The sequence below is a fragment of the Wallemia mellicola genome (genome assembly GCF_000263375.1).
Source record: "Wallemia mellicola CBS 633.66 unplaced genomic scaffold WALSEscaffold_32, whole genome shotgun sequence".
Classification (NCBI taxonomy): Eukaryota; Fungi; Basidiomycota; class Wallemiomycetes; order Wallemiales; family Wallemiaceae; genus Wallemia; species Wallemia mellicola.
Window position 1 is genome coordinate 33,949 of NW_006531989.1, and position 20,756 is coordinate 54,704.

General features: G+C 38.0%; 15 protein-coding genes across 15 annotated transcripts in view; 8 read left to right on the forward strand and 7 right to left on the reverse strand.

Moving 5' to 3' along the window:
• The window catches only part of WALSEDRAFT_34184 (hypothetical protein), a 4,916-nt gene extending 1,077 nt beyond the window's left edge, over window positions 1–3,839 (forward strand). The window contains exons 3-5 of the mRNA XM_006960652.1: window positions 1,081–2,940; window positions 2,988–3,097; window positions 3,145–3,839. Coding sequence (XP_006960714.1) covers window positions 1,081–2,940; window positions 2,988–3,097; window positions 3,145–3,570 — 2,396 coding nt within the window. The 3' untranslated portion in view covers window positions 3,571–3,839. The remainder of the gene's footprint in view (window positions 1–1,080; window positions 2,941–2,987; window positions 3,098–3,144) is intronic.
• WALSEDRAFT_61569 (hypothetical protein) lies at window positions 3,818–5,243 on the reverse strand. The gene has a single exon (XM_006960653.1). It carries the CDS (start codon window positions 5,235–5,237, stop codon window positions 3,879–3,881), a length of 1,359 nt encoding a protein of 452 aa, XP_006960715.1. The 5' UTR covers window positions 5,238–5,243; the 3' UTR covers window positions 3,818–3,878.
• Window positions 5,243–6,360, forward strand: WALSEDRAFT_61570 (CKS-domain-containing protein). Its single transcript, XM_006960654.1, has 7 exons — window positions 5,243–5,288; window positions 5,337–5,345; window positions 5,392–5,397; window positions 5,449–5,643; window positions 5,695–5,747; window positions 5,791–5,905; window positions 5,965–6,360. Exons 1-6 carry the CDS (start codon window positions 5,276–5,278, stop codon window positions 5,839–5,841), a joined length of 327 nt encoding a protein of 108 aa, XP_006960716.1. The 5' UTR covers window positions 5,243–5,275; the 3' UTR covers window positions 5,842–5,905; window positions 5,965–6,360.
• Window positions 5,243–6,385, forward strand: WALSEDRAFT_41599 (hypothetical protein; the record flags this gene model as incomplete). Its single annotated transcript, XM_006960655.1, has 5 exons — window positions 5,243–5,288; window positions 5,337–5,397; window positions 5,449–5,643; window positions 5,694–5,747; window positions 5,791–6,385. A coding segment is annotated over exon 5 (432 nt), but the record flags the coding sequence as incomplete, so codon positions are not given.
• Window positions 6,386–7,549: 1,164 nt separating this feature from the next.
• On the forward strand, window positions 7,550–8,776 carry WALSEDRAFT_58848 (hypothetical protein; the record flags this gene model as incomplete). The annotated part of the gene is made up of 3 exons (XM_006960656.1): window positions 7,550–7,750; window positions 7,799–8,646; window positions 8,738–8,776. The coding sequence occupies exons 1-3, from the start codon at window positions 7,588–7,590 to the stop codon at window positions 8,774–8,776; spliced, it is 1,050 nt and encodes a 349-aa protein (XP_006960718.1). The 5' UTR covers window positions 7,550–7,587.
• A 2,040-nt stretch (window positions 8,777–10,816) lies between these two features.
• On the reverse strand, window positions 10,817–11,870 carry WALSEDRAFT_58849 (hypothetical protein; the record flags this gene model as incomplete). Its single annotated transcript, XM_006960657.1, has 3 exons — window positions 10,817–11,411; window positions 11,454–11,593; window positions 11,642–11,870. 3 exons carry the CDS (start codon window positions 11,868–11,870, stop codon window positions 10,830–10,832), a joined length of 951 nt encoding a protein of 316 aa, XP_006960719.1. The 3' UTR covers window positions 10,817–10,829.
• A 109-nt stretch (window positions 11,871–11,979) lies between these two features.
• Window positions 11,980–13,106, forward strand: WALSEDRAFT_66543 (hypothetical protein; the record flags this gene model as incomplete). Its single annotated transcript, XM_006960658.1, has 4 exons — window positions 11,980–12,576; window positions 12,625–12,876; window positions 12,923–12,987; window positions 13,037–13,106. 4 exons carry the CDS (start codon window positions 11,980–11,982, stop codon window positions 13,104–13,106), a joined length of 984 nt encoding a protein of 327 aa, XP_006960720.1.
• An 81-nt stretch (window positions 13,107–13,187) lies between these two features.
• WALSEDRAFT_66544 (hypothetical protein) lies at window positions 13,188–14,312 on the reverse strand (the record flags this gene model as incomplete). Its single annotated transcript, XM_006960659.1, has 5 exons — window positions 13,188–13,502; window positions 13,552–13,744; window positions 13,796–14,094; window positions 14,142–14,230; window positions 14,279–14,312. 5 exons carry the CDS (start codon window positions 14,310–14,312, stop codon window positions 13,188–13,190), a joined length of 930 nt encoding a protein of 309 aa, XP_006960721.1.
• WALSEDRAFT_61572 (hypothetical protein) lies at window positions 14,313–14,822 on the reverse strand. The gene has a single exon (XM_006960660.1). It carries the CDS (start codon window positions 14,811–14,813, stop codon window positions 14,358–14,360), a length of 456 nt encoding a protein of 151 aa, XP_006960722.1. The 5' UTR covers window positions 14,814–14,822; the 3' UTR covers window positions 14,313–14,357.
• A 42-nt stretch (window positions 14,823–14,864) lies between these two features.
• Window positions 14,865–17,365, forward strand: WALSEDRAFT_61573 (hypothetical protein). Its single transcript, XM_006960661.1, has 8 exons — window positions 14,865–14,962; window positions 15,010–15,697; window positions 15,746–16,099; window positions 16,146–16,308; window positions 16,358–16,404; window positions 16,455–16,579; window positions 16,630–17,141; window positions 17,185–17,365. Exons 4-8 carry the CDS (start codon window positions 16,173–16,175, stop codon window positions 17,316–17,318), a joined length of 954 nt encoding a protein of 317 aa, XP_006960723.1. The 5' UTR covers window positions 14,865–14,962; window positions 15,010–15,697; window positions 15,746–16,099; window positions 16,146–16,172; the 3' UTR covers window positions 17,319–17,365.
• WALSEDRAFT_66546 (hypothetical protein) lies at window positions 14,869–15,488 on the forward strand (the record flags this gene model as incomplete). The annotated part of the gene is made up of 2 exons (XM_006960662.1): window positions 14,869–14,962; window positions 15,010–15,488. 2 exons carry the CDS (start codon window positions 14,869–14,871, stop codon window positions 15,486–15,488), a joined length of 573 nt encoding a protein of 190 aa, XP_006960724.1.
• WALSEDRAFT_61574 (DUF788-domain-containing protein) lies at window positions 14,903–16,507 on the reverse strand. Its single transcript, XM_006960663.1, has 5 exons — window positions 16,384–16,507; window positions 16,146–16,340; window positions 15,746–16,099; window positions 15,010–15,697; window positions 14,903–14,962 (listed from the first exon to the last, which is right to left on the reverse strand). The coding sequence occupies exons 2-4, from the start codon at window positions 16,146–16,148 to the stop codon at window positions 15,521–15,523; spliced, it is 534 nt and encodes a 177-aa protein (XP_006960725.1). The 5' UTR covers window positions 16,149–16,340; window positions 16,384–16,507; the 3' UTR covers window positions 14,903–14,962; window positions 15,010–15,520.
• A 10-nt stretch (window positions 17,366–17,375) lies between the features above and the next one.
• WALSEDRAFT_41606 (hypothetical protein) lies at window positions 17,376–17,718 on the forward strand (the record flags this gene model as incomplete). Its single annotated transcript, XM_006960664.1, has 3 exons — window positions 17,376–17,439; window positions 17,486–17,536; window positions 17,582–17,718. The coding sequence occupies 3 exons, from the start codon at window positions 17,376–17,378 to the stop codon at window positions 17,716–17,718; spliced, it is 252 nt and encodes an 83-aa protein (XP_006960726.1).
• On the reverse strand, window positions 17,706–18,299 carry WALSEDRAFT_61575 (hypothetical protein). The gene is made up of 3 exons (XM_006960665.1): window positions 18,104–18,299; window positions 17,856–18,053; window positions 17,706–17,791 (listed from the first exon to the last, which is right to left on the reverse strand). Exons 1-2 carry the CDS (start codon window positions 18,278–18,280, stop codon window positions 17,874–17,876), a joined length of 357 nt encoding a protein of 118 aa, XP_006960727.1. The 5' UTR covers window positions 18,281–18,299; the 3' UTR covers window positions 17,706–17,791; window positions 17,856–17,873.
• Window positions 18,300–18,309: 10 nt separating this feature from the next.
• Window positions 18,310–20,306, reverse strand: WALSEDRAFT_61576 (hypothetical protein). Its single transcript, XM_006960666.1, has 5 exons — window positions 20,204–20,306; window positions 20,102–20,157; window positions 19,951–20,053; window positions 18,641–19,899; window positions 18,310–18,594 (listed from the first exon to the last, which is right to left on the reverse strand). The coding sequence occupies exons 1-5, from the start codon at window positions 20,297–20,299 to the stop codon at window positions 18,384–18,386; spliced, it is 1,725 nt and encodes a 574-aa protein (XP_006960728.1). The 5' UTR covers window positions 20,300–20,306; the 3' UTR covers window positions 18,310–18,383.
• Window positions 20,307–20,756: the final 450 nt, after the last annotated feature.

Genomic DNA, 20,756 nt, shown 5'->3' on the forward strand with positions numbered 1-20,756 from the left:
GACGACGGAGTATGAAGCAAAATAAGCTGCTTTCGAATCCAAAAAACACGACCCTTAAAGTTTAATACATTTAAATAGAAAAAGTCAAACGGATGGGTACTCGCTCTCTACCACTTCCTCGACTATAGACGACTCCAGAGATCACTACAAAGATAAGGAGAAACAGCGCAGAAAGAGGAGAGATGCGAGATCACAGTCTAGCCACGACTCGAAGTCTTCAAATAATAGCAAACTCGAAAAAAGTCGAAAGATGAGCCTACTTCCGCATTTTTGGTCCAGTTGAAGAGGGCTTATAGGGATATCATGGACACCGAGAATAAATTAATCGACGAGCGCAGGTTAGCTACAACCTCCTCCAAGGTATCCCTTTTCGGTCAAAAGTCGAACGACGACTTGAATTGGATCAGATTAGTAAACAAGCATAAGGCGTTAGTTTCTCTTTACAGCATATCTCTTCTAACCCCTCATAGTCTTGCCGATGCTTATCACAACTTCCTCGCTACTTCTCTTGCTCCTCATACGCCCACTTCTCTCCATGCCTTGCCGCAGAAGTATAATATACCGACGCGTCTATGGCAGAACGCTTTTCATGGTTTATTAGAAAAAATGAGAAGTAGTCTGAATCCCAATAATCCTAATAACACTTTAGATCATCTCTCCGATTTCGTCTACCACGCTTACGCTTTCTATACCAATCTACTCGAGGAACCCGTGCTCTCGCCATTTAAAGCCAGTTGGATAGAAGCACTGGGTGATCTCGCAAGATATAGAATGGCTGTATCTTCCATTGAGTCGGCTAATAGTAGTAACTCGCCGACTAGTCTACCGACAAGCTTTACTACACCAGCACCAGCTAGTCCGAATGAGGCCCGTATAGATGATTCCCAGAATGACCGTCCACCAGCCGCAATGGAGGTCGCCAGTGTTGGTCTTCCAGCACTTAGAGCTGGTGGTTTTGATATAGAAGATCGTCACTTGTGGAGACAAGTTGCTAGAGATTGGTATGGTCAGGGTTTAAGAGACATGCCAGGTGTGTAATTAGCCCGTCTATTTGACTAATTTGCTAACGTAGAAATACAGGTACAGGGAGATTGCAACATCATTTGGGTATATTATGTAGGAATTCTCAAGATTCAGATGAAAGTCTCAGAGCGTTGTATCATCTTTGCAAGGCCTTAACTACTTCACATCCTTACACCACCGCTAGAGAGACTCTTCTCAGTCTCTTTGATCCAGAATTGCAAAATGCTAGAAAATTGGAAAACAGAGCAACTGAATTATTCACTTACGCACATGGTATTTTATTTACAAAGATAGAATTGGATACTTTTCCTCAAGCTCTTGACAAGTTACTTAAACATCTAAAAGCCGAAAGGGGAAGTCTTCCTGATGTTGTGTGGATAATGATGGGAGTTGTCAATATAACAAGCTTGTTACAATATGGTCAAGATGACAGCATACTGAAACGTACGGCTAACACCGTCGATGATGCATTCAAACGTCAGAAACAGTTGCATACATCATCCTCAAACCACTCTCTTAATTCAGCTAGTGCCTTCAATTCACCTGTGCCCCCTGTACCTGCACTCCCGCAAGCGATTATGATGCACTCGAATCCTAAAACCGGAAGTAGTCAAAATTTACTATCAAGTAGTCCAAGATCTAGTCACTCATTTGAGAATCTCAATAGACCCGGATCTAGTGCAAGTACGAGATCTGAAGGTGGTGATGATGATGTTGTTCTATCTCTCAACAAAGAACCTGCTGGTGAAGAATACAATACCTCAAAAATTGTCTTTGAGTATGCCCAAGAGTTAACGTTTAGTATATTCAACTTATTACTTAATAACCCAACATCAGAACTACCAGGATCACCTCTTAATCCTTATATTACTATAGTTATGACACACCTTATTACAATTTTGAAGCAATCAACAGTTTTATCTCTGTTGGAAAAGAAAGTACCTTGGATTGAATTATCAGTTTTCTTGTCAAAATTACTTCCAAATAAATCCACATTAGATAAGGGTACAAAATCTAATAGTAACACACCTCAAGGTCCTCAACTTTCGAGATTAGTATCTGGTGCTCCTTTACCTGAAGATTGGTGTTTAAGGGGTATGGAATGGGTTGGTAGAAGGGTCTATGAGAGGGGTTTCTGGAAGGCTAGAACCGGAACGAGTACAGGTGCAAGCTATTCAGGTGCACCACCACCAGTCCCTGGATCGCAAATTCAATCAGAAATGGATGTACTTTCAAATCAACAAGGGCTTTTCAATAAAACTCCAAATGGTTCAACACCTCAGGATGGTTTAATCGAAAGTGATGATGAAGATGACTTAGAAAAGGATTTGTCAGGGTTGGGGTTAAGTGAACGTGATGAAAACGCTCCCACAAAATCCAATGACCTCGACTCACCACTCAAACTCGCACAAAGAAGATTGGCTAGACTTGCATTCAGTAGCGCAATTTTAACCAGATTAGTTCAAGGATTTGATTTGAGATACCTCGATAATGAAAACATTCAATTTGTAGTTAGAGGTGAACTTGAAGAAAAGATCCAAACGTGGAGAGCTGAAGAAGCAAGGAAGCAAGAAGATGAGTTAAGGAGATTGGAAGGATTATATCAAAATAATACAGATAGTGATATCGATTCTGATGACTTATCCGATGTATCTTCACTTAGTTCAGCAATTGATAGTGATGATGATGACGATGAGATCAAACAACTAAAAATACGTAGAAAGGAATTAAAGAATCTCATGAGAGAGCAAAAGAAAGATGAAATTGCTAGACAACAAGGACATACAACTGTTGTCGATACATTACAACCCGGATATACAACCCTCGTATTTGATACGAATGTTATGTTATATTCTATTGAATATGTTCAGACGTTCATTGATAGTGAGTCATGGATTTGCGTGGTTCCTTTAGCAGGTGAGTGATTCATCCTTTTATGTCTATAATGCCTAACATTACTCAAGTCATAACTGAATTGGATGGTCTATCTAAGAGTGACAATGCACTTGGTAATGCAGCTTTGATCGCAACTTCATACCTTGATGTCGCAGTCGAGCGCAGCAAGTCGTTGAAGGTGAGCTAAGCTTAACTTTGAATATAAATCTAACACACCAATAAAAGATACAAACATCAAAAAACAACTTCTTGAATGATCTCACAATGAGGTATGAAGATTATGCTGTCGGAGGAATGGAAGGATTTGAAGAAAGGAAGACACTAGATGATGTTATATTAGATGTCGCTAAATGGCAAAACAACAACTGGGTTGAGAGAAATTCATCAGTCAACGCTTTTAGCTTGAACTCACCACCTCAATCACCAACGTTGTCTTCATCAACCTTCAGTCCAACACTCTCACAAGCTTCACCAGTGAGATCAACGGCAGTTCCTTTCAAGCAACAACAAGCAAAGAAGAATATTACGTCTTCAAAAGTTGCTTTAATCACTTATGATCGCAACCTTCGTTTGAAAGGTCACGCTGTTGGTGTTACGACTGTCAATGAGGTTGAATTTAGCAAGCTTCACAAAAAGTTTTTCAATGGTTAAACTCATTCTTTTGATTGTTGAATGATTAATTATGGATTTTTTGTGATTGTTTTCTAATCACTAAATTAGGTAAGAGAAGATAATCGGCTCAATACGTCAAGTGCCTGGTACATATCTACGTGCTTGAATTGGAGTTAATTTCGATTACCATTATAATGGATAATCTCACTGGTTTCTTTTCCCTTTTCATCTTTTTACTTTCATTTATTTATACGCACGCAGTAGTTATTAATTATTCAGTGCTTGTTTTATAAAATATATTATCATGCAAATGTATATATATATATATATATATATACTAATTAATATTACTTTCTAACATTCTTATATGCGTCAATATACTTCCTATTAATTGGGTCCTTCGATAAACTATCCAAATCATCTTTAGTGAGTGTATCAACTTGTAAAGTAGTCTTGATAGCCCTTTCAAAGCACCCCAATGCCCTCTCTTTATCGTCATGTGATTGATGAAGTATTCCCATCAAGTATGCACATTCAGATGCAGTTCTTTGACTTGCGTTGGTGAGTTTGTGGGCTTGGTTTTTACTGAAGGCATCACTTGTATTGACGTTTTCGATAGACCTGTGAACATTCGAAGATAATTGCTCTGCATTTTGAAGCCATCCCAGAGATTCATCTAGTTTATTTTTGTTAAGTGCATATGTGACCTCAGCTAAATGCACCTGTGACAACGCTAATGAATGCTTTGTCCAGTCGTTTTGCAATCCCTGCTTTGTATCTATACTGTTGGTCAAAACATCAATCAATCTCTTCTGAACTGTCATTGCTTCTGTCAACCTGTTTGTTGTTGAGTATAGTCTTGATAATGACAAGAGAGTGTCTATGTAAGCCCTAAACTGCGAAGGGGATAGTAATCTAATGTCAATTTGAGTGTCCACTTCCTGGCGTCTCGTCAACCAGCTTGGCATGTAACCACCGAAAGAAGTATTCTTCTTGCTTGATGAAAAGTGATTTAAGCATTTGAAATACCATCTCTCGCTTTCTTTGTCTAAACCAAGTGACTTGCAAACGTCACCTGCGCTTCTTTCAACCTTCATGAGAGCTGTCTTTGGTCCACCTTTGGAAACCAGGAAAGAATGTACCTTTTCGTAACCATCGAGTGCGTTATTGAGTGATACTCTTGTACCCATCCTCTGGCGAATATCGGCCAATCTCAAATAAAGGGCGCTCAAAGCGATATCCTTGTTTTTTACGTTATCATTACTCTCTATGTGGTTTATTGCTGATAATAAATACGATTGGGATATTTCAAGTGATGGATTGAGTGAAGCTGCATTACTAGCTGTACCTACACCCCATTCTAAAGCTATCCAAGCTGACCTAATTAAATGTGCTGCTTTCCATGGCAAACTTGGTTCTGTACCGCCTGATTGGCCACCAGACCAATCATCATTCTCGAATGACCACTCTTCTATATCGTTCGAAGGTGGCTCATATGCTAATGTAGCTCTTTCTAATTTATAAAACTCTACGTATTGATTCAAACCTTCAAATGCAGCTAGACTACCAACTAAACCGAGAAATCCAAAGAAAGACGACCATTTTAATATATTCTTAAATACACTAGCGGTTTCAAGTGTAGGTTTTATGAAATGTTGATGTTTGATATTTAAATTTGTATTCCTTAATACTCTGCTATTTCGCATTTTGGCTGTCGACCACCAAGAATACCCGCGCTGTAGAGATGAGCGTATTAGGTAAGTTTAATTGAGAGATTAATACAATATTCTAAAATATAGTCGTAGATTACGCAGGTTAGTGCGTTTTATACGATTAGATATCTCGTTCAACTCATCACAGATCGGAGTGAGTAGTACTTTAAAGAGGAGATAAGAACTCATTTATATATTACTATAGTAATATACTCAGATAGATATTCAGATGATTTCTTTGAATATAGACACGTAATTTTACCAAAACAAGTTTTACGTTTGCTCCCTAGGAGTTACTTTGAAGCTGACGATAGCGGAGTATTACGTATACTCTCAGAGAACGAATGGCGAGGTATGGGCATCACACAATCACTCGGCTGGGAAATGTATGCCACTCATGGTGAGTACAACTACTTTTGATAAGCAATAAAGCAATATTAATGAAATTTAGCACCTGAACCGCATATTTTATTATTTAGGAGAGAAAAGGATTATCAAGAAAAGGTATGTCGCCCCTCTTGCATTCTTCTACGACTAAATTCCTCAGTATGGTGTCCATGGGAAACCTCAAGACACGAAATCAAAATTAAGAAAGTGAGACAGTATTGTAAAGAGATCAATCAAATTAGCATTAATTTAAATTTTTCTACATTCCCATTTAGGTAGGCACTTATATTAGTAGCATCATCGCTGGATTAGGTTGATTAAATGACACTACCAGCTTTAGAATTAAAGCAGATAAATTTAAAATTAAAATGCCTTAATGATAGTAAATTAAGCTCTAGTCCAAACTCTGCAGTTCTCACTCCAGCCGGTTTTATTCTGATAGCTTCAGTCGATTCAGTATACTGTCTACCTTTGATGGAAATTGATAAACAACCTAGGATTTTATTGAAAAAGTTAAAGGATTGTCATTCTATTAGAATTCTACCTTTAACAAGCGTGATTTTACTCTCAGTTGAGAAATCAGCAAGATACTATGATTTGCGTCAAGTTGATCAAACTTGTTTAAAAATATGGGATATTTCAACAAAACATTTAAACGTTTTACCGGATCTACGCACGCCCGCGCCGCCAGCTCTTGAACTAAATTACGAATTGGCACCGCCTACCCCAACCACACCACCTTTTACAACTTCCCCAAGTTTACCAAATATAGCATCACCCGCATTACCCCCATTGCCATTTCAAATTGAGGCTGATAGTTCTTTATTTAATACGGCAACGCCACTTAGAGCAAATGCTAGTAATGTGCCGTTACACCAGCGTAGGAATGCAAGACAACCACGGAGATTAGATACACCAACACACCAAACTCCACCTATTCAACATACGCGATCAAGAAGTGAAGAGCTTACGCCACTCTCGAGTGATATCTTGAGAAGGGAAATGGAATTAAGACATACGCGGCACGGAAAATCTGATAATGTGACAAGCAAAGGTCATCAATCTTTTAGATTATCATATAGGAATTTAAGCGATGTTAATGAACCTTCTCTCTTGCGAACAGCTGAAACTACCGAGTTGAGCTATTTAGCGACGCTGTCACTTACTCCCCCGGATAATGAAACCAAGCAACCAGCTGATCAGACCACTGTATCACTCTTTGCTGGTACACAACATGCTCCTTTGTCCTTAGTCAAGGCTTTCATATTACCAGATAAGCCAGTCGATATGCAATTGTCAATAAAGGGCGATGAAATGTCTGAAATTATTTTAGTTTACGATAAAAGCATATTTGCACTTAATCGTAAGTGTAGAAGTTATTAAATATCGTTCGTTACTAATCATTATTATAGCTTTCTCAATACATGTACGTGAGATCAAAGTTGGTAAGAACGGTAGACGTAGGAGAAACCATGCACAACCCACCGCTGGTACAATTCAAGAAAACTTGAGATCACAAATCGATGAACCTTCTGTTGATAGTGTCGAGCGTCCCAATGAAGTAACACCGCGAAATCAGATCGATGGTGGTCCATTACCTAATGATGCATCAGTAAACACTTTAGCATCGACTATTTCGGCGAATAATTCTTACACTAACTTCACGCCACCACTTATTGATCATCGTGCTATGAATACAGCACCAACTCGTCGGCAAAGTACAAGATTTGGGAGTGGTTTAAGCAGGTGGACTAGTTTACTGCAACGACCATTCTTGCAAAGACCTACAAGTACATTTACAGATAATATGAATGTGGTAACACCCGAAACAGAAATTCAACAAGTTGAAACACCATCTCCACAACAGGATAATAAAAAAATTGTCGTCAACCCTCACTATACAACCTTTATACAACTTCAACTCCCTCCTCCACTCCCCGCTGCTTCTCTTGAGAAGATGTTTACTCTTCCACCTCGCTATGATGACCTTGAAGCGCAAAAAAGTAGGAGTATAATAATGAACAAGAATGCTTCACAAATATCTACGAATAGCGGTTTAGCTAGGGAAGAGGAAACTAAACGTTGTTGGTTTTATCTTGACCCGAGAGGTATTGAACACGGTAGGTATTATCGAATGTATGATTTTTAAATTTACTAACAACCTAAAGGCCCTTGGTCGAGTAAAACTATGCAGAATTGGTACACTAGTAAAAGGTTTTTAAGTAATTTACCAATTCGACATCAAAAAATGAGGTATCATAAGACATTAACAGAGTTGATATCTCAATTTGGAGCGGAAAAACCATTTATAATAGCACTAGGATCAATAATTCAACAATCACCTGCGAACTCATTAAAAAGCCTTGACCCACCAACACCATTATTACCTCCAATTTCTTTAATAAGCGATCCATCATTACCTCAAAAAGGACCACAAAATGTATATTTAGTAGCACGAAGAAACTTACCAACAATGTTGGTAGACCAAGTTGGTAGATCTATTGTTAGAGGTAGCGGTATACATTGGGATTACAATAATGTTGATACACATGGAGATATAAAACAATTTGAAATGATATCAACATCAGATGATGGTAGTAAAGCTGCAATTGTGGCTATACGTGATAGTAGTTTTGAAGTTTTAGACATAGCTGATGCACTCTTAAGTACACCATCTGAACGAGAGAAAGCATTGCCCGGATGGGAAGCTAATATGTCTCGTGAAGGTAGAAGATTACCCTATGTTCACAGATTAAGGAGCACATCATTACCTCCAAAGTCAGCACATAAGAGGGCTTTCTCATCAACCACACACCTCTCTGAAAGACACAATGGTAATAAAAAAGTGGACCTTAGGGGAGGTCTTCAGGATAATTCAACCGTTAGCGTACCTGATCTCGCAAAAATCAATTCCGATGATAATAACAATGACACAACTACATCTCAGATAATTTACGTTGGCAAAGAAAAAGATAATGAAACTGTATATTTCCTCGAAAGTTACAATGACGGCAGTGTAAGAATAGTTATTTTGTGTAAAATTTAAATTCTATAAACTTATTTTCATGATTTTGAATCATAATTGAACTATTGTCTTAATTTTGCAGACTGGTATTAGTGTTGTATCTGTACATTATGGCCTATGAACTAATTCAAAGCATGGCTAAATAGTACTACGAACTGAGGATTAATGGAACCGTGACTCAGGTGTTTTCATATACTTATAGATTAAGTCAAGTGTAGAAGGTGTATTAGATATACAAATTCGTTGAACTGAGCTTTCTGTTACAGTGAATATGTCTCTCTTATGAACTATCATTTGTATGATCTACGAAAGGTACTTTGATCTTGTTTGCGCCGTCTTCTAACTTGCCTACAGGAATGTCAACAATAGCGAGTTCGTCACTGTTTACATTTCCTTCGCTAGAAACTTAAAAATGGAGATATCGCATCACTTCCTCTCTTTGGTTTTCTCTTACTATTAAAGAATACAGTCAGCTATCGCCATAATCAGTCTAAGTTTTTGTCTAACGGATTACACACATTTCTTGAATCAATTGGAATTTGGAATTTACAAAACGTTCTACTCTTAATACCACTATCATTAAATGGACACTTTTGCCCAGTCTAACCATCGTTGAGGTCTTGCAATGTTATGAGACAACTGACTCACTATGGAAGTGTGATTGGCAGTTTTTTTTTTTTTTATAAATGAGATTAGATTGGGTGATGATCTGAATTAAATTGCACCATAATCCCTTAATACAGCTTCTAACTACCAAGAAGTTGGTGATACGATAATACTCCCTTATTTACTCACCATGTTTCGGTCTGTGATCAAGAAACCACATTCGTTAAAACAACAGAATGAAAAACAGAATGAAACCAAGATGATTGGAAAAAGGGGATTCTAGGAATGTGAGTTGACTGCGAGGTGGCTTTGTTAAGACACGCACCTGTATGCTTTTACAATAAACCCCCTAGGAGGCTATAGGAGCAAGTCCTCAGAAGGGTTCATAGTTCTACTTTCTACACTTACGCCACCTTTTCGCTTCTCCTTTGATTCAATTTTATTACATCCGCTAGGCCCCTTCCCTCCATTAGAGTTGTAATTGCTTAATACACCATTAGACCTTGTTCTCGCCATTACTTATGTTTTAAGAAAGTTAAAGCTGCAAGTAGACGCAATGACCTTTCTAAATTTTCATGTATGTGTGCTTTAGGGAATTTTTCAGGATTTTTTTTTACCTTTTTAAGGCAGCATTCTACGAATATTACTAAAAAGTATTAGCTGTATTTGTAAAAGTTATTAAATGTCCATTTAATGCATGTCACTAAATTGTTGTATGTTCGATGTTTTAACATTCCAAAAATCAAATTAATCTAAATCGAATCAATCGGAAAGTGTTTGTTAGCACGCATAGCAAATTAGCAAAATAACTAATAATATTGAAATAAAAAATCTCTTCTCAACGCAGAACAAAAAATGCACGCACTGGGATTCGAACCCAGGACGCCTGTACTAATTTCTTTGTAAATATTCTAATTTATTATGTTGGATTATCAATTTCATCAGTGGAGTTTTAAGAAGCAAAACTTTAATATGATACGTCTGGAAGTTTGTTGGTACGTAAATATCAGACACGCTTTATTATAGGTTGTGAAAGTATAAGTACGTTATAGAATGATCATTTAAGATGATTGTTTCTTTTTACAAGATATGTTTCTTTATATAGTCTCTACTGTCCTCATGTTCCTTGTCGTCCTCTTGTCCTCTACTGCGCCTCGGTGTTCCTCTTGGTTCTTGGTGTAACTCCTTGTTCCTTCTATCCTTAGTCACTAAATGATGCTGTATGTTCAGCCCTGTATCTGTATTCTGACAAAGTTACACTACCTTTTTAAAATAACTTATTTATATAATATATTTCTTCCAGTTTATCGCGTCATTCATTGTAAGTCGACTCAATCCGTCAATTTTGCTAAAGCTACCTTCTACAATATTGTCAAACGTTTTAAAGATCATCCAAAAATTTATGAAATTATAAAAAATCGAAAATTAGGAAACGATAGATATTATTGTACTCAAATTTTCATCTCACACGAATTGCAATAGTGCAATGGCGCACGCATCGGATAGTGGTATTCCGTCACGTTCAGGCCTTAATCAGTTGTGTATCGTGATGCCTTCCACGAAAAGCTCTATTTTTTACCTTTCCGCTTTGGTTGAGAATTTACAGAATCAATTTCAGATTTCGATATTGTAAGCATACCATTCTTGAATTTACCGACACCCATACCGAGACCTTTTTGTCTTTTGTTGTCACGATCAGCATTAACATTACCGAATGAACGCTTGACAGATTTCTTCCCACTTTCTGCATCTTCGTAAACGTGTTTGAGTGATTTGTCATAAATTCCAAGATCTTTAGCGCGTTGAAGTTCGTTTTGTTTGACTTCCTTCTCACGACGTTCTAAACCGGTACGAATTAAACCACTGGCATTTTTGTGCTCCTTTTTCTTTAAATTTGCAGCACCAGATCCGAGTTTTGCTTTACCTGCTATCTCTAACAAGCGACCTTCATACATTCGCATTTTATCACCTGCTTTCATATTCTTAGTGTTTTCGGGCATTGTAAAGAGCTGAGAGTGGAGAAGATGTTCTAACTCTTTGTCATTCTCTAGATTTGTCTTATCGATTTCACTCAATTCTGAGATTGGTTTGCGTTGTTTAGCATTTGTATTTTGTGATGGGCCTTTTTGTACTTTATCTATTTTAGATGACTATCGGTGTTAATGATGGTATATAAATAGACTGCAACTCACCATGAATGCCTTCTGTGCTCGTTTGCTATCCTTATCCCTAGGTGCTGATGAACTGGTATTTTCACCGAATACGACAACCTCTGGCTGATTTTGTAGTTTCTTATTGGTATCATCATTGATTTCTTTCGCTTTCCCTTTATCTGGTTTGATTGTAAGATAAAGTGCTTATCAAAATCTGAGAAGCTCACTTTTTCCAAGGCTAAAGAGTTCATCAACTTCAGCGGCTGTACTTTCACCAATAATATCATCATCACTATCAAATTCCTCTTCATTTGGTTCCGCGTTATCGTCCTGACCATCGTCGTCGCTTAGAGCCTCATCACTTAGATGATTATCTGAAGGAGCTGCGAATTGACTTTCAAGTGTCGCTTCTAAAGCTCTGAGAGCAGCTTTTCTATAATCTTCATCGTCTGACATTGATGTTGGACGTTCTTCTACAACAACCAAGATGAGTGAGTTCTAAGTAAATAAACTAATGAACTATAATATCTGATGAAACTAATAAGGTGACGATGAAGTCGATTTCATGGATGACGCTTTCTTAACTCAAGCAGCTGAATTTGAGAAGAAGGAATCTAAAGGTAAACATCAAACTTATGGAGAGATGAGGTTACAAGCAATTAAAGATAGTGAGGATAAGAACCTAGCTGGACGTATAGCCTCTAAAAAGCAACGTGAACGTGAAAAAATAGAAGAAGGTCTTGAACGAAATATTATAGAGGAAGCAGCAACCGATGATAATCCAGTTGAAGGTTCCTCTAACAAAGCTCTCAATATGATGATGAAAATGGGTTTTAAACCTGGTCAATCTTTAGGAAAGCGTATAAATGACGACAATGATGATAAGGTTGATCAATCCAATAAGTCAATCAAGGTTGACAATAAAACCATCTCTGAACCTGTAAAACCATACTTTTTACAAGGTAGATCTGGTATTGGTGTACAGAGAATCGTTTCATCGAAGGAGATTTCGGAAGCTGCTGCAGCTAGCAACGCTCTTAATGAGAATCAGCAGGATTTCAGATTACGTAAGACTTATGAAGCTAATGCACGTAAATCTGAGGGTATACTCAAACAATTACGTACAACTATCAAGAATGCAGATGAAGATCTAGAAATAAAGGTTAGTATGAGTGTTTATACTATTAAACACTCTAACAAAATCATGCAGTTCAATGTCTTTTGGATTAATCCGTACGACATAGAAACATACCCCCCTTTCATACTCTCTGAGGATGTACAGCCTGTGCAGCATATCTATGACAAACAATCAGAAGCACAAAGATTGAAAGAACAGATGCAAAATGAAAAGTTACGCGATGAATATATAGATGGTGATGAATACAACGATAAGAGCATTCAGAATATTGATGACGTTGATCCTGAAGTTGTGCAACAATGCAAAGACTTTCTGAAATTAGATGTAAGCAGGAGAAGTTATCATGATCTATCTCTAATAACAATTATAGCCAATTATTCGATTGAAATTCACTCAAGAATATGCCAGAGAAGTGCACTACTATTGTTATTGGTGGTGAGTTTGGCTATTTTACCAAATAATGACTATAATTTACACCCCCAAGTGGTACAAAATATGACTCTAAAGACGATATGAATGAAAATTGTCCAGGATTTGACGAAGATGATCATTAAGTGATATCTAACATGTATTTTAGTGTATAATACTATGCATATTACAATATTTTACAAATATAATTATTACTAAATCGCCATTTATAGACCGAACGCATCAGCTAGTTGGTCAGCTTCTTTTTCAATGAGTTGGTATGTTTCTATATCAGCACTGCCGCCTCTCTTAGGTCTATCCGAGCGTACTTTTTGATTCAGATTGAGAGTTCTTCGGGCTTCATTCGTGACATTAAGCGCTTTGATAGAGGTGAGGAGAGCTTTCTGAGGTACAACTATTGGTTTCAGGAGGCTTATCGGGTCGGCGCCTGATGAAAGGTACTTATTTGGTTTTACCGCGAGCGTATATATCGATATAGTAGTCAAAAAGGCATAACTGAGTAATGTGAGCTTATTGGCGAGCTTAAATGAACAAGTTAGCATTATGGAAGAGTATGAGGTTCTCGCTCACGATTGTTGGTGGGAAATTAGGGTTTGGACGCGTGTCGTATATGTTCAAAGTTGCGAAATGCCCTAAGAAAGTACCACAGAGAGTAATCAAAAGTGGTTTACGAAGATGCAGCTTCTGTTGGAGTTGTATATAGAATAGAAGACCTAAGCAAGTGATAATGTAGGGTGCGAAAGTTCCGCTAAAGGATTCCAATCTGCATCGTTCACAATTAGAAGTAATACGCGTTGCAAGACACCAAACTCACGCAAAGTCAATTCCACTTTGAGGAGAGCACCATGTACATTGACGCGTAGCTCTATCACCCCATCTTATATATTGCAAACGCAGATCGAAGCTATTCAGCCTTGAGAAGAACTTTGATAAGGACTCGTCATGTTCAGGATTATAGACGTTCTCTAAGAGCGTCTGTGATGCATTTATTGGTAACTTTGAGAATAAATTCTCTGCCGTGAGTGCCGTCTTTATAGTTTTAATTAGATTGAAGACTATGACGGTAGCTACGAGTGCGAGTGGTCTGATAGCTTTCTCATTAGTTTCTAGACGCTTGATTGGATTAACTGGTGTATTATAGAAGAACAGCGAGTACACACCTTGAAACTGTCTTTGGTGTGTAAATCGGAGAGTCTCTTCGACGCAGCTATCAGCTTGGGTGCGACAGCGGGTAGAATCAATATGACGACTTAGATAAATCTATTAGAAGTATTCTATTATTTAATTGCTAACAAACTCGTCAGGAAATTCTGTTTTGATATTTCGATCATCGAAGTCAGGAAGAAAGAATAAAATTACAATACAGGAATATATTTCTATTTGGTGTTCTTCAGTTGGCCTTCAGCTTCCTCAACGATTTCTAATCCTGGTGCACCGTCGCTGTCTGTACCGAATAATGTGTCTCTAAGACTTCTCTCCCTATCAGATAAGTTGTGTACACCTGGGCTAGGCCATTGTATTCTATCTCCAAATTCGTCAAATCCAGATCTGTAGATGTCCTCATTGAAGTGTAGCCTACTAGACCTCAATAATGGCTTGCTATTTGAGCTGCTGTCAGATTTCTCAAACTTTACAGTTGTAAGGTGATGTGGTAAACCAGGGTTTGAGTTTGTTAGTGTACTATCAATCTTGTTTGGTATTTCAGCGCTATTCAAAAAGTTCTGTGATTGATTGAAAAGTGTGATTAATTCGCGCTTAGCGCTGTCACTTAATGGCGCTACTGTCGTAGTATATTTTACTCTTTGTAACTTCAAAGCTGTAGATTTCAACATGATCGCACTATGAAAAGAAGTCTTCTCTCATACAACCATCATATAAAAATTAGAAATGTCTTTAAAATTACTAGCTAGTAGTTTTTCTAGATCTTGTAGGGTTTCTAACAACATTGGTTTACGTTTCGCTTCATATCAACCTTTGGGAGGTGAGTTATAGGGCTTACCGTATAAGCCAGACATTTACGTTAAATAGACGCAAAATCATTCCCATTCAGTAAACAACTGCTGGTACCACACATTGAACCATCTTCTATCCCACCAAAGGATGCACCTTTGAACACCCTTGGTAGATTCAACCATCAACTCAAATACAGCTCAGAATCTAGTAAATTTTACCCCTTATTCAGCCGTAGAGGTCCAATCAAATCTAGAATTCCACCAAGTTCAGTTATAACTGTAACTTATTACACAAACCCTGAAAAAACACATACAGCAACTTTTGCAGGTGTTCTCATCGGTATTAGAAGACGCAACAATGATGTTACCATTAGACTTAGAAACGTTATCATGAAACTCGGTGTTGAGCAAATTTTCAGTCTTGGTAGTGGTTTAGTTAAGGACATACAAGTTCTTAAGAGAGGTAAAATGCACAGATCAAAGATTTACTGGGTTAGGAATCAACCAAAGGCATTACAGAAGATGGCAAGTGGTATCCAATCACGTAAGAAGTAGGATAGATTATATATATATACATACATACATTTTCAACGTCTCTTTGTTGGTTGACCTTTTTGTTGTCTCTGTCTGAGTTTCTGCTGTCTCTTACTCTCGACTGGCTCTTCCGTGGTTTGTGATGACATTGCGTCACGCATTTTACCAGCTGCTGGCATAATCCACGGGAGTGCAAAGCTAACAGCTTTAAACAAAGCAAATGCAGGTACCTAGATGGCGTATAAGATACTTAATACAGCCACAACTGAAGAGCTTACGATAATGAACATCCACCATAGAATAGGTCCAAAGAATCCAGTCATGGCTAAACAAATCCAGTTTATATAAACGACATCCCAAATATGTTCTATTAATCCCCCTTCCGCGCTGAGGTCCTCTCCAGAAGACAGAATCTGACCATTGTCAGAGAAGACAGGTTTACCCCACTTATTGAGAAGAAAAGAGCAGATAGCACCAGGTATAGTCAATATCAATGCAGTAATAGAAAAGTATTTTCTTCCTAGCAAGTAATTGCTTATCGCATGCAAGAGTATAAAGCCGAGATTACCAAATTGCAATATACGTATAGACTTTTGATTACCAGCCGTAGTTTTCTTTTGAGACGCGTTCGCCTGTTTGTCTGTTAGCAAATAAATTGAATTTCCCTTCGATTCATACCATCACTGTTTCTTATAAACGAACGACATGGTCAGAACACCATCATACCTCCCGACAACGCCATGGATTGAGCAGGCGCAGAGATATGGCATACCACTCTCTAACACAGGAAAGCTCTTACATGCGGCTATGCCAAATCGTATGAAAGTTTCAACCAGTCAGAGTAAGGGAACCCTTTAAGCTAAATTTACGCGTCTAATTGGTGTAAATAGTAATAGACAGGTTGTTAGCAACTGACGCGGGTAGAGACAAGATCTTTGTACGCTTTTCTCACTACTTTTTTTAATCAAGTTACTCACAAATGATCAGAAAATCATCCAATACGCAATAAAACTGTTCTTATGGCGTAGTAAGAGCAACCCAAATCTTAGTATTCAAGCCAAAGATTGGCTTCCTTATCTCAAGAACTGTGCGTCGGGTCTCTCGACGACAAGGTGAGTTAGTCGTTCGTGCGATTATAACGGAATGCTAAGTATATTACCAGAAAGTGTCTCATCTTATTCGCATGGAAGAGAACTATACCTGACCTTTACCAGCTCTTAAAAGCACCAAAGCAACCTGCAGGAAACTTCCTCGACGCACTCAAGGGCCGTCTCACACTCATTTCAGCAATAGTACAAATACCAAATTCAATAGCTGACGACTTTTTCTGTGCTTCAAAACTCGGATTAGTGGGGTCTAAGACAGGGAAATTAGCAGAGAAATATGGCGCATTATTTTGGTGGACTGATACCTTTTTACAACTCAACATTAGCGCAATTAATGAGATTGTAACTAATGGACAAATTAGAAAGTTACAATCAAGACAAGATCATTTACAACAATGTCTCGAAGATATGTCAGAAGACAAATTATCAAACAAAGTAGAATATAGTTTGAGTGACGAGACACTCGGTGCATTCTTACGCATCGATGCTGACATCCGTAAAGCCGAATCCACTCAGATGTGGGCTAGATTGTCTGCGCTCAAGTATGTCTGTGACTTTATATTCGTCTGTGAGTGTAATTGATCAGCGAAAGCTCCTACTAACAGTCTCAGCTTATGACGTATTCGGATTCAAGAAAGGACAAGAAGGTACTCAAGCTATCGTCGGTTTGACAGCAGGCCTTCTCAGTACGCTTAAATTATGGGATAAGCATTATACTAGTCTTTCTAAAGTACCTGATATGTAAATATTGTAATCTATACCTTTTCACTTTTCTATTGATTGTCTAATCAAAGCTATCATGATGAAAGAGCAAAGATACGCGGCAATCAGATTATATAAAGAGCTTCATAGAATAGGTAGAGATTGTGTGTGATATTCCTACCCATTAAGTAAAATAGCTAACTCTATCAGATCCAAACCCGAAGTATGAGTTCCATCGGAAGCTGAGAGGGATGTTTGAGAGTGAGTGACTTCTATTTAATGATGAAACAACTAAATGACCCCTAGAGAATAGACATCTCACAGATCCAGTAGAAATAGACAAGAAACTCGCATTTGGGGAGTACATCAAGAAAGAGACTTTATCACTCATTTCACTATCAAAGTATAGAGAAATGAAAAGGCGTTATGGCGGAGACACATAGTGCATGTTTGCATTTTTATTAGCTACTAGATAGATGGCTATCGTAATAGACACGGATGACGATGTACTGTAATCTAATGTAATTCATAACTATTAATCTCTTTATATTACGCTTGTATGTTTCTATTTCACGCTCACTACACATTCATATACTGCCTACAATCCAATCCACGATCTGAGCTGTGATATTGTAGACTTTGGTGCTTCAGCCAGAGCATCTAGTTTACTATTACCGTAGTATCTATCGTCTACTTTGTTCTCCAACTCCTTTACTTGCTTTTCAAGCTCAATCTCAAGACGCTGCTTGTAGAGATATGACCAGGATACTTGTAATCCCTGTGTATTTTACATTAGGATGCGCTATATATAGGCCTTATATTACCCACATAATAGACAATCATAGCCACCACACCAATTCTTATCATCGCTGGGTATATCTCTCTATATACCGCTTTGTGTCTCCTACTAGCATCTGAACTGTAATTTCTACATATACTACTTGGATATACGCTTTTTGAAAGCGTATTATTAATTCTCGCGGCAGCTAATCTTCTTGTTATCATGCCTAATTGCTGATAGACAAGAAAGAAGAAAGTTAAAGAAATAAATCTTAATTTAATTACAATTGTAATGTAATGTAAATGAACAAGAAAGTGCCATGAACAATCACTGGAGCGTATCTTCCAAATAGACATAGTCGAACTTGAAGTCGTTCTTCTTGCGCTCGCACCAGGTACCTTCCCAATCAAAATAAATATATGCACCTTGTTCATAATCATCTGTTATTTGATTAGGCTCCGAGTGTCGTTGGAACCAGGTCAAATATTGCTTGTGAAATCTCCAACTCTGTTTTTTCAATTCACGTGCAGCGAGGTATCTAAAAAGAATGTTAAATTATTGCGTGCAAATAAACTCATACTCACTGTTGGTAAGTGCCTTGCATGTAGTAGAAGATATAGAAGAGCGTATCTGTTTCCAATCTTGAAAACAAATTCGAATGCTCAAGGTCCTTCTTAGGTACTTGTGGATAATAAGAAGGTGAAGTCCACAAATTCTTTGGTACGTAATAACGAGGACGATCTGCGTCAGATGGTTCAGGTACTCCAGACATGGTCGATTCAAGCGCTTGATGAAGTCTGTTAGGGCTATTACTTCTCGATTTCTGCTTGGCATTCTCGAATGAAGCTGCTAAATCTGATAATACGTATGGTAATCCCTTTGCAGATGCTGTAGATGTTTGTGATTGTTCTTCAGATTCTGACCTTTGAACTTGAGTTGGTGGGATTGATTGACCATCTTCTTGCTGGCTTCCATCAACTTCCACGCTCTCTAGTTGATCCTGTGATTCTCTTGGTTGTTCTTCAATATGTTCGTCATCAACTGGTGCTGATGATGCTGTGTTAGCTACTGCATTAGCAGCAGCTGTTGCATACTTGATTGTAGGTGGAGCAGGAACTGGTTTTGCCTGTTGAGCAGCGGGAGAAGCAGTAGATTTTGCAACTGGGGGTTGGTTGAAATTTGGTGCTGGAATTGCACCATTATTACTGCTGTCGGGAGAAGTGATTGAAGGCTTCTTTGTTTTCTTTGGCGTCAGACTATCCTCATCAATTGATGACTTCTTTGATGGCTTGCTTGGCGGCTGTACTGGCTCATCTGTGACAGATATTGAATCATGAGAAGAAGCTTGCTCATCGTTAGGTTGAGCATTCGCTGTACCCATACCATACATCTGCTCCTCCTCATCAAGGTTGAGCTCGTCGTAGATTCCTTCATCCTCTTCAAACTCTTCCTCACCATTACTTTCGACAAAGTACTGAATATCATCTTTAATGTTGTTTATCTGATCAACACTTAACTGATCATTCTCAAGCAATCTCATCGTCAATTCTAGCCTAGATATGTGCCAATTTCGACGTTCGTTTAGCTGCTCTAACTCTGAGACTCTCTCTTGCGTAGCGTTTGATTTTTTACTCCTCTTAGATGTCGCACCTGAGAGCTGCTCGATTTCTGCTTCTGCTGTTTCGATCTGCCGACTCAATTCATCGACGAAGTGTCCCAGCCAATTCGAACATTCCTGCTTTATTTGATCTTTTGGATCGAGACGAGTAGCTGCTATTAGACCTTCTTTGGAGAATGCCTTTGTTTTTATTTCCTTCTCGCAAGCTTTGAAACGTTCCATTTGCTATACGAGTAGACGTCAGCTTGTGTAGACAATATAATAAATAAATCTCACAGTTTCTATTAGCTTCCTAGACGACATCAATTCAGATTTATCTTTGATATCACTTGAGCTTATCCAGGTCTTGATAGAGTCACGCATTCGCTGAAGCTTTTTGCTGGAGATATATAAGATAAAGGATGTGGATTATCAATAAGCTACCCACATCTGCGTCTTCAAATCAACTTCAAGCTTCTCCTTCTGCGTTTGGTTGTTTGACGTCTGAGTGGCTATTTAGCGACGAAGATATCTCGCTATATAAACGAACCTGTAACTTCTCATACATACTCTCAAAGAGTTCAACACCTTCTGATACTTTCTTTAGCGTCCTATCCACTTCTGTCAATAATTTACGCTGTGCCATATTGAAAGTAGTCGATCAAGAGAATTACTTGTTTCGTCACATGAATATATTATAATATAATACAATAATTATTTGTATTTTATATCGTTATATAGTTTTATCTCTCAATATTTCCTATCATTCGTCTTCTCAGCGTTGTTATCTCTTTAGATTCAAAAAGCATCCTTGATGTGGAATTATCCGAGTCTCGAGATATTATTCGTATAGAACATTATACTCAACAGCTAGAATATCATCGTTTCAGAGCGGTTTGTCTCCTTATGAATAGAGTTAAATGTTACTGTACTAGATAAGATATTTCATCTACACCTCTACGCGTTACGCTATATATAATGTATTATTTATTCTTGAATTATCACTTTCACTTTTGGTAACATCCTTTTGAATTAACATGGCACACAGAGGCTCATCTAGCACATATATTGCATTGAAAAATCATGTAGTATCCTTTTATGCA